The sequence below is a fragment of the Homalodisca vitripennis genome, chromosome 2 (assembly GCF_021130785.1).
Source record: "Homalodisca vitripennis isolate AUS2020 chromosome 2, UT_GWSS_2.1, whole genome shotgun sequence".
Classification (NCBI taxonomy): domain Eukaryota; kingdom Metazoa; phylum Arthropoda; class Insecta; order Hemiptera; family Cicadellidae; genus Homalodisca; species Homalodisca vitripennis.
Window position 1 is genome coordinate 117,093,349 of NC_060208.1, and position 12,217 is coordinate 117,105,565.

Genomic DNA, 12,217 nt, shown 5'->3' on the forward strand with positions numbered 1-12,217 from the left:
GACATGCTATTGTGCTTGTTGCAGGTGGCTGCAGGTTACCGCCAAATCCACTTATATGCGAGCCTTCTAGTCTACTTGTTGGGGACCATCGCTAACCTGCTGAACATTATCGTACTGATGCGCAAGGAGCTGACGAGAACACTCCGACTAAGACGTGCTATTGTGCTTGTTGCAGGTGGCTGCAGGTTACCGCCAAATCCACGGATATGTGAGTCTTCTAGTCTACTTGTTCGGGACCATCGCTAACCTGCTGAACATTATCGTACTGACGCGCAAGAAGCTGGCGGGCACACTCTGACTGAGACATGCTATTTTGCTTGTTGCAGGTGGCTGCAGGTTACCGCCAAATCCACTTATATGCGAGCCTTCTAGTCTACTTGTTGGGGACCATCGCTAACCTGCTGAACATTATCGTACTGATGCGCAAGGAGCTGACGAGAACACTCCGACTAAGACGTGCTATTGTGCTTGTTGCAGGTGGCTGCAGGTTACCGCCAAATCCACGGATATGTGAGTCTTCTAGTCTGCGTGTTCGGGACCATCGCTAACCTGCTGAACATTATCGTACTGACGCGCAAGGAGCTGACGAGAACACTCCGACTAAGACGTGCTATTGTGCTTGTTGCAGGTGGCTGCAGGTTACCGCCAAATCCACGGATATGCGAGTCTTCTAGTCTGCGTGTTCGGGACCATCGCTAACCTGCTGAACATTATCGTACTGATGCGCAAGGAGCTGACGAGAACACTCCGACTAAGACGTGCTATTGTGCTTGTTGCAGGTGGCTGCAGGTTACCGCCAAATCCACGGATATGCGAGTCTTCTAGTCTGCGTGTTCGGGACCATCGCTAACCTGCTGAACATTATCGTACTGACGCGCAAGGAGCTGGCGGGAACACCCATCAACCGCATTCTGACGGGAATCGCTGTGGCCGACATGCTCGTCATGCTGGAGTACATCCCCTTCTCCACCTACATGTACGTGCTGATGCCACCAGGGGTGAGGCAGTTGACACATGCTGAGGCAGTCTTTATCCTGGTTCACATGCACTTCTCCCAGCTCATGCACACGGTATCCATATGTCTCACCCTAACTTTGGCTCTCTGGAGGTACCTCGCAATCCAGTAAGTATTAGAAATTATCGATTTCAATAATCAAGGTAGGTCTGTATAGGATTATTTATTCTACTTTTTGTATAAATTAACTGTGCAAACTTATGAGTGTTTAAATTTAGTAACTATGCCTTTTTCGATATTAGAGATTGACTTTTTCGTTGCATATGACACAAGTATGTATTTAGTAATATAATCTGAAAATCCATGTGAGTACAGTTTTATTATTTAGCTAACAATTTTTATTACTTTTCCAATACATTTATAATTTGTAAAGTAATACTTTGTAAAATTCGTATAATTTATAAAGTAACTATTTACTAATGGTAGAGATACTTTTAGAGTTTAATATTACTAATCAGGGAAGAACCGTTCAGATAAAGGTGGTTTGGTCCTTATCGCAATACACCATGATACAAAGAGGTGTACACTTAAAATATAAATGACGTAATTGAAAGAGTTTTCAATAACAGTCGGAAATGATAATCCTTGTACGAAAAGGTAAGCAGCTTGCCTTTAATTTGGAATTTGATTTGCCGAAGTTTGAGGATCTTTTAGTTGTAAAGCCTCTCTTTTCAATGGACCTTTAACAGGTTGCAGGCTCTCATCTGTTCAAAGGTCTCAGAGGAAATCCCGCAATTTACGAGATTATTAAGTGGAGATCTACCCAATGATAATGGATAAAGTACTATCAAGGTTTCTTTTGAATATGTAACAGGCACATCGTGTTCGTCAACCAAGCTGTTGTTTCGATAGTAAAACTGGTCCATGAGTCGATAGCTAATTTGAATTGTACGTGTACTAAGCTTAATTTTTCGTCAAATCTATTTCTTGAAATACGTACATGAATTCATCGGTTAAAACTCTAATTCACCACATGTCTCCGATACGTATTCACGTATTGATAACGTTACCACGTAATTGATTTACTTACCAATCTGTACTTAGCTCAACCAGTTCTCTCATATAAGTAGGTATGTGGTACAAGATATATAAATAACGTATATATTTCGTATTAGATGTAACAACAGCATTACAACAACCAGAAATATCACTAATCATAATGTTTGTTCCAATACTGTCCTTTATTCCACAGTGGAACCATTAAAAATACTATTTAAATATATAATTCCTAACTTGTACTAAATATATCAATCAACTGTACTGGATATCACTGGAATATATTTATTAGAGCACTATAAATATATTGTATAATATCTTTGATCACGTAGAGTAACTTGACTAATATCACTATTTATTATTTTGTCATTTTAAACATTGCTCCTTAGCACTTCAACTCTGATTTTAGATAAATAATAAAGTTTCTCAAACGATCCTGAAATTGGACTTGTTTTGAGCCAGCTAAAAGTTAATCCATTCTTTCTAAACTTTGGTGAATGTTTTATTTATTTCAGAATGTAAAATACAATATTGGTCCACTACTTTAATATCGTTTGTAATATTTTTACATAGTACTTTTATTTTATTTTTTAGACTAATATAGTTCTAATATATGATATTTTGTAAGTTTTTAATATTAACACACGAGTTAACAGATCTGAACTTTATGAGTATTTTCATATTTTCACCTATAAACATTTCTTTTCTAATCGACAAGTTCTCCTGTCTTTACTTATAATATTAAGTTTAACCAAAACAATGTTACGTTTAATGTTTTAAATCACTAATATAACGATATTTAATTATACTGTACAAACGCTTATTGTTTTATTACAGAGTATAAGTACGTCACCCACGTGTCGTAACAGGCTTCGCTGATGTTGCATGGAAAATTTAAAATAGATATCTCATTTCATTCTCGAGATGTCCTGCGCACAAATAGTCACACAGACAATCATAAAAAAGAAGCTAACACAATATTTACGCATCATTTAACTCATTTTTGTAAATATGAAGTTGCCTGCAAATCTTAATTTAATAGACTATACAGCCGTATGTGAAACTGACTGACTGACTGATATATGTATACAAATTCTAACCTACTTCTGGAAGTGCTAGAAACTTGAAATTTTGCACGCAGGTACCTTTTGCCGTATTCGCAAAAAAACGCGCATTTTTTACCTTTGCAGGCCTTTTTTGTAAGCCCGATAGCGGGCGAACCATTAGAGCTAGCTCCAATCTGATGGAAAATCGTTGATCAAGAATGAAGTGAACTACAAAAAAGGTCCAGTGACTTTTTGTTCTACCTTCCATGGTTAAGCGACAAAACGCTCGAATATTTGACATTCCAGAGATTTTTTCACTAAAAATAATGTTTTGAGCCCGATAGCGGCCGAACCGTTGGTCGTAGCTCAAATCTGATTGACCCATTAAATTAGAAAATTGCGCGATCTACAGAAAAGGTCCAGTGACTTTTTGCCCTATCTCCATTGGTTTGGCCGAAAAAACGTGATTTTGTGCAATTTTTTTGTAATTTTAACGTGAAAATTTTGTTTATGGGGTCGATAGCGGCGAAACCATTGGTCGGAGGTCAAAATAAAACAGAGATTAGATCTAGGAAATAAGGTGATCTACAAAAAAGGTTCAGTACTTTTGTACTCTATCTCTATTTGTATTTGTGTAATTCATTCCAGATTCCGATTGCACTTGCTTTGCTAGGTTAACGAGTGAATACAACCCCAGATTTGAAATTGGCTAAGAGTTAGCTAAGCGTCAATAGTAGATAGGGACAGAGTGCTTTTTAATTAATTTAATGAAATACTGATTCCTTATCAACACTCTGGTATGGAATAATTTTAAGTAATTGTAACCTCTGATCAACGGTTTTTTATAAAAATTACTGTACACACATTTTTGTAGCACAGACACACATTTCCCAGAAAAGTACCACGCATTCTTATAACCCCCGATAACATAAACCCTCTCCTGCGAATTTCCTGGTAGATGAATTCTTGATTAAATTAAATGCCCTGATCAACTTAATAATCTGATAAAGGTAGTTTTTATTTTGTTTACACTAAACAATTAACCATAGTTGGCCAGTGCAGTCTTTTCTCCCAAGCTCTGTACTGCAAAACCAGAGGTCGTAGATGAAATCAGATAGCAGAATCCTCCTTCAATTTTAAATTTCCTACAAGTAAGGTTTAGTCACTTTTTGTCGCATCTCTAACGGTTAAGCCGCAAAATGCTCTTTAAATCAAAGCTTTGGTTAAAATTAACCCCCTACTGTCGTAAACGACTGACTAGTATACGGATATTGGAGCACATCGTGAATTGGCTGAGCGTTAGCGAAGATAACATTAAACCACCCTGGAATCTCCTTCTATGACCAGATAACCTCCTGAGTAAATTAAACACCCTGATGTGTTAACCCCCCCCCCCCCGGTAACATTATACCCCCCCAGGGAATTTCCTGGCATGACCTCATGTCCGAATTTTACCAATCACCAAATCTCTTAACCCCCCTTGGGAAGTTCCTGGTATGACCAGATCACCCCCTGATGTCTTAACCCCTGGTAACATTAAAATGCCCTCCAGGGAATTTCCTGGCATGACAAGATAAACTTCCGAGCAAATATTAACCAACTTAAAAATACTGACTTAGGGTCGGTTTTTAATATATTTACACTAGATAATTCACAATAGCTGACCAGTGCAGACTTTTATCCAAAGCGTTGTACCACCTAAACCAGATGTCGTGCCTCAAGTCTGACAGCGGAATCGCAAAACTAAATTAAATTTCCGACAAGAAAGGTCCAGTCATTTTTGTCGTATCTCTAACGGTTAAGCCGTAAAACGCTCCAAAAGTTTTGGTAAATCCGGAAAATTAAACTATGATATACAAACATAATCTCTGACTTTAGTTACCATCAAATTCTTCTTGTCTTCTAATTTCGCGAACACATAACTTAACTGTTCTACGATATCTATTGATTATTATTATACACCACACATCAATTGGCTGAGCGTTAGCGAAGCATAACGACCCGTACGATTCTCGAGAACGGATACATGAAATTTGGAGACCTCATGTCTGAATTTAACCAATCACCAAATCCTTATTATCCCCGAATTTTAAGCACGTACTTTGGGGGCCTGGGGGCGTAGCCCCCAGCGAGCCGAAGGCGAGTTTCAAATTATACATACACAATATTTATGCCACGTGATATATTAAGATTTTTTTCATTAAGTTGAGTTTCATATCTGTGTTTAAATAATAAAAGTTTGCCCACCAAGCCACTTTGATGTGGAGTTGTATGTGTTGGGATATTTAAGCTACATGTCACATATGTCACATGTTTGGATCTTTTATAGGTGTATTGAGATTATTTACAAATTTGTTTATTTAGCTATTGCTTTTTGCCATTATAGGGCTTAGCCTAAACCTATGGAATGACATCCACCATAATCAAACCTTGTGTTTATCATATAGAAATAAACTTTATGCACAATTTCAAGTCTATAGATCAGATCGTTTTCGAGAAATTGTGTGGACAGAGAAATAGATAAAGAAACAGAAAAAACATTTTTCCGGCCCCATGAGTGATAGGTTTTACTAAAGCTCAGCCATAAACATTATGTAAGTCTTTGTTTATGCGATTCATGTAAAGAACACAACTCGGATAGTAAAATCTACACTGTACCTGATATATTTCAACACAAGAAAACTTTCAATCCTTCAGAAATGATTTTCTTCAAAAAATAAATTGGTACATTTATTAATAATGTATGTGATGCCAAGTCAAAGCAGTGGTTGTAACCATACTTCCTCAAATCGATCGTTCTGCGACAGATTGTTTGAAGCGGAATGGATGAGATTATATATGGTGATTGTCAATTAAAACATCACATGTGCCGTTCGTGGCGTTCCACCAATATATTTTTATTTCGTATGTCAAAATCTCTAACTTTTGTCTTCTTGCGACCAATTTTAAAGTAATAGGCTACAAAGGTATATGTGTAATAAATGCTTGATAATTTGGACGTTGAGCCTACTTTTAGATACCTAGCACACAATGGTTTTACATGCTTAAGTGGAAATTTCAAATAATGTTCAACAAAATGTTGGATATGGAGATGTACGTTTAAAATTCATTAACAACTCATACCAAAATTTTATATTTATTTGAAAAGTCTTTCACAAATAATGTGAGATTTCGACTATCACCTTTATTAGAATAATTGAAACCGGCTTTGAACAAGCGACAAGCAAGTGTGTGCAAGGTTTGTCTTTAAGGTACGACAAGAAAATCTATTTATTTTTACTTTAAGTTTCTGTATGACGAGGATGAAATTAAAGGATTCTGACAAAAATTTTAAAATTAAATTAACGTCACAGTACTCAGTTGAAAGTAAAAAGGAATTTAAAATATTGGGCTCAATTGGATACGTTGGGGAGATGGCATGCTAATCAGTGTGAAACTGAAACCCGCAATGTTACAACTTAATTAATTAACTGCCAATTACGAAACTGGAGTGGATTTGAATTTACATCGCTTTATTGATCAATTTCGTTCAAGCTACCGACAACAGATTGTGTACCTATATGAAGAGATACTGAATATTATGTTTTCTCTACATTCCAAAAGGCCTTCAAGTGCAAACTACTGACAAAGAAAAATGAATTTTTCTCCGAGATCTTCCCCAGTAATTTAGGCTAAACATTGTATTATATTATTACAACGTTAGACTTTGCCTCAATATTAGAGCTTTTATCACTAGAGGAGTACTTTGTGATGGAAAGAAAATCATTACTAAACAAAGCCCATTATGGCAAAAAAAATATAACTTTAGGGCTATATAAACGGTTACTTATTAAACTAAATAACACACTTTCTTGTACATCAGTAACTAGTAACATTGGTGTGGGTGATACAAAACTGCAAGTCCACATAATGTAATGTCGATTAATGTAATTTTGTTGTTGGCGTTATGAATGTTGAGTATATTCCAATGTAATTTTACAGCGTAAATATTGTAAAATTAGCGTATTTTCTTAAATTTTAAATGTTAATATTGTTCCTATTCTGAAGAACAAAGTTTTTAATGAAGAACATAAATATACGGGAACCGAAACAAAATTAAATAGTTTATTTTGAACCTAGTGTCTGGACACTTTACTATCCAGAATTTTGAATTTGCTCTCAGCATTTTCAAACCGTTAGATAAAAGTAATTAATAAAAAATTACTAATTTTAAATAAATATTTATGGTTCATGTGTGAGTTCTTAACATGTAAACTTAAAGAACTGTAAAACATGATAAAACCCTTGAGGTATTGACAAAACAGTAAACAATAACCATAGGACTTTACTATTTTTTCTAAGATGAACATCGATCACTTTATAGGTGCAACTCTAGTAAGCTTTAAAGTAACATAACACAGCTTGTTTAAATATGACTATGGCATTATTTTTGTGTAGTTATAAAATTGAAAATTTACAAAAGGTGAGTTATCATGCAATTTCGTTAATATAAACTATCTATGACAAACAGTATAAATATAAAGTTGGCCTTTTATCGAATAGTGCCATTACAGGATTTACTGAGCACTAACATCAATATTCAATGTTGAAGTAAGAAGGAAATATTAGATCATTTAGTATTTTGTTACGAAACATAATTAGTAAGTAAAGTAGTTAGTAGGTTATAAAAATGTTGTTCCATTTAAAATTATTTCACCCAAAATTGAATCAGGAGCTTTATATGAAAATATATGCATGTTCTTCATTTACCCATATTCTAACCAAACACCTATTAGATTACTCTTGTCTGATATGATTGTTCCAGATTCCCCCACAGAAGCCACACTATGTGCTCGGACAAGAGATGTACTCTGGCCATCATGGGGGCCTTCACACTCCCCGTGCTGATCTGCATCCCATCCTACCTGGTGTTCAGCGTGCGCGCCACCCAGGTCACCGAGAACAATCAAGTGGTCACCCTCTACCACCTCGACCTCAGCGACCTAGCCAAGCGGGACGACGAGTTCCTCTACATCGCTAGCTTCTGGATGTACGCCGTCGTGGTCAAGCTGCTGCCGTGTGCCGTCCTCACCGTCGTCTCTTACTGGCTGGTGGCTCTCCTTTGGCAGGTAAGCATTCAACAGTCCTACAGGGTGAGGACAGAGCGAGTTACGAAGAGATATAAACAATCTCTCTCCTCTCTAATCACGTTGTATAACCCTTGCAGTGGCTCAGCAGTTTAGAGTAGTATCCTGAACCGCTTTGTTGGACGAACCAGAATCGACGACTAGCACTGTAAGGGTTAACATCGTATAATATAGCTACAGTAGTCATGCACTATTTTATAACATCATATAATATACCACTTAAGACTGTTACATAAAAGTATGTTAGAAATATCAAAAATCGGTCATGTTGAGAGAAAAAAACCAGACTTATTTTCAACGTTTGTATATTATTGATTAATAATATGATTTTCCCAGTTTCCCGTTGTTTACTGTAGACGCTTAATTCTGGCCTCTGCGTCAGGTTAACCAATAACTTAAAGTGCCTAGATTACAAAACTAGAAAAAATATTCGCAATGTAATATTTCTACAAGGCGATATATCATCCCATGCTGTACTATGCTGCCTCTGAAACTTACTGTCTGTGGGTAAAGTTACATCACAGAAAAGATATACAGGAAGTAAAAGTAAACTTTCTATGTAAATATTTATATTTATGATCATTACCGGTGATAATTAGTAACGACTATTGAAGAACAAATGTTTATCATTCCATGAGGATTTGCTAATACTCCATTTAAGGAGTATGCTAATAATTTAGAGTCATCTTACATTGATACACGGTAGGAATAGCCACACAACGTATCTCGTAACATGCTTACATGCGAAGTTTAGAGTCTAGAACTACATGTGTTCCTATGTCATACGTGAAAATGTCATTTCATTGAGCTCAGTATACTTAAAAATGTATGTTTTAATATAATACGAAAATACCAAAGTGATGTTTAACATTCTTATTTCCAGGTGAACGAACGTAAACAGCGGTTGCGTTGCGACGTGTTCCCCACGCCTGACGCACCGCGGACTTACAAGCCCGAGAAACGTGTTGACCGCACCACTAAGATGCTGGTCGCAGTGCTCCTGCTGTTCCTTATCACAGAGATCCCCCAGGTGCAATATGTTAAATATTAAATTGTTCAACATTGTTAAAACATGTTTTGTAATTGTTCTGCCGATATAGAATTAATGAATATTTAATGTAAGCCGAAGTAATTGTATATAAATCGTTGAACCACTTATATGATCGTGTTCGCTATCTCCAAATTGGGCTCGTATCTCAATGACGCCTACCACTAAAATATTTTCAGTTATATCTGTTTATGATAACTTTCTTAAAGTTTTAAACAGGATTTTAGGTACGTATTATGAAATAAGTTTGAAATATTTAAAATAAGGAGGACAAAATATAAGGTTTTACAGAAATAAAACATCTATTCTGTAGAACTACGGACTGTCAGGTAGTACAAAATTTGTGTATGTGCTAGGAATGTGTAGTAACAGGTTAAATCATTTACCTTATCAATTTTAATTTGAAAAGGTAAAAACAATTAAAAATTGAATAAATCGTTGCATAAAACGTCACAAAAAAGAACTGTTGCTAACAATAAAATCGGGTGGACTTCTTGGAATTTTAAAGTGTATAATTTGGCTTGTATAGTTATATAATAGTACAACATGTTATTACAATATATAACGCAGTAGACATATTGTAAAAGTAAAGGATATACTTCTAGATATATTTATCCATATTATTTTAGCTTTACCGGAATATATCAACAATATGTTCTACAAGTACTGGACATGTCCTACGCATCTAGGTTCATGAATATTTTACCATTAAAGTGGGAGAATTAACAAATTATGATAAAAATAAATACAAAATGAATTATAAACCAATTATAAACATTTGTGTAATAACCTTGTATAAATATTTAACAAATACATATAAATTAATATAAATACGCTAAACCTATTGAATATTAGGAATGATCGATCCGAATAAATCAATTCTTTTAATATGATTTGCAGTTAGAGCTCATCATATATTTACAGTTGGGATAGATAGTGTTTGGGATAGTGTGTACACTCGAGCACACTTTAGCTAAGCCACAACATATTGCTGTTCCATCATAATACCAATATAATATTTTTTTTTTGATATCTACAATACATTTAATATAGAAAATAATGTAAGTTTCAATAATATTATCATCTGGGTTTCTATTCCTACTCACAATAGGGTGTTCAACAGGAATTATATTGAATTTATGTAATTTTACAAGATACTTATTATGTAGTTGCACATTTTCATTGCGTTTTATCTATATTTATGTATAGGTGTAGGTTTTTTATTTATTTTTCCCCCTCGATTTCTTGGTAAATATCATCATCATATGGGGCAACATTGTGTTTCAAGCACTATGGAAATAATAATATGAGGCACGAAATTCTCCGTGGCATTTACATTATAGATCACTAAGAGATGTACGAGGATTAAGATAAGAACTTTGCTGACAGGGTGTCTTGGGTCTGCTGAGTGGAATCTTGGGTCGGTGCTTCTTCAAGAACTGTTACCATCAACTGGGGGAGATGATGGACATCTTGGCTCTCATCAATGGTGCCATCAATTTCATCCTCTACTGCTCCATGAGTCGGCAGTTCCGCGAGACCTTCGGCAAGATGTTCAAGCCCAAGCTACTAGCCAAGTGTGCGCCGCCCAACACTGAAGTACAGAGCACTTACGTCTGACTAGTGCCGATGGTCTCATTTTATACGTGTTTGGCTGTGTTTGTATTTAACGGACTTACTGAATTCTATTTGATGGCTTTAAACAGTTTGGTAGCAAAAAGGTATTCGTGTGATATTCTGGAAAATTAATGAGTCCTAAGATTAATAATTGATGTTTCCCTGTTGGTTTTACACACAAAGCATTGTGAGGTTTTGATAACTGCAACAATTAGCACTTTTCCTGTGCTATGAATACTAAGTTGACATCAACATCTATGAAAAAACTTACTCTTAAACATTTAAATAAAAGACAGACAGGTGACCTAGCTAAAATTATTCTGAGCCCTAATTTTGGTTAGACCATCCAGATTGCCTTGGATAAAAATCTAAGAGCTAGTTCTAAGACACTTTGAGCAGGGGAAAATTGTAATTTTAAAATGTATATTTTTATTCATTGTATATTTTTAATAAATGTAATTAAAAACTATTGGGCACTTATTAATTAGTTATCCATGTTTTCTTATAAAGTTAAAAATAAGCGAGAAAATTACATTCTTGCACCTCATTGGTTTGGGAGTGGTGAGACAAGCTACACAGAAAGGGAGTTGCTCTGTTGCCATGGCTACCAGTCGTTCACAGTCTGACATCTATGTCTGTGAAAATGGTTGATGAAAACCATTTCGTAAACGCATTTCGTAAAAGAGTGACGGACACTGGAATATATCTCCATCTACGAAAAACCTATAGATATTGGATGAAGCATTTCTACTTACTTCTATCTGTCGTGAACGATACTGATAAAATTCTATTCAAACTAATATGAGCTACTTCAACTGCCATAAAATTATGTTCATTTTCGAATTAAAAAAAAAAAATTAAAATAAATATGTTTCTGATATTAAAATTAGAGTACCATACATTCTGTATGGTTTTTAGAAATTGTTATTCAGTTTGGGCAACTTATTACACAAACAGCTCAGTAAGAACCAATAATTAATTAAATTTTCTGCTGGATATTGTCTGTATTCCATGCATCGTGATCATCATAATATTATATTTCGATGTTATATTCCGACAGGTTTCAGATCCAAGTTTTATTCTCAACAATGATTATGGTTATTGTATTTCTTATATTTTGCAAAGACTCATCCAGTCATTTACCCATCTTCCCAATATACTTTTCGTCCTAACATCCTCCACATTAACAAATCTACAAGTTTGTCAATCTATTTGACCAGTGAACTAACTTCAATTCACACCTTATAAATTTTAGATTTTATTGTTTTCGAACACCTCATTTACACCTATGATAAATGATCAAGTATTTATTGAATTTAAAGATTCATACAACATTCTGGAGTGCCATGGAATTGTCAAGCAGCGAGAA

The 12,217-nt window shown here is 35.3% G+C and overlaps 1 protein-coding gene across 1 annotated transcript; it reads left to right on the top strand.

Moving 5' to 3' along the window:
- Positions 1-3: 3 nt before the first annotated feature.
- Positions 4-11,317, top strand: LOC124355779 (G-protein coupled receptor dmsr-1-like). The gene is made up of 7 exons (XM_046806932.1): positions 4-228; positions 327-530; positions 629-715; positions 780-1,123; positions 7,862-8,165; positions 9,067-9,213; positions 10,621-11,317. Exons 1-7 carry the CDS (start codon positions 4-6, stop codon positions 10,849-10,851), a joined length of 1,542 nt encoding a protein of 513 aa, XP_046662888.1. The 3' UTR covers positions 10,852-11,317.
- Positions 11,318-12,217: the final 900 nt, after the last annotated feature.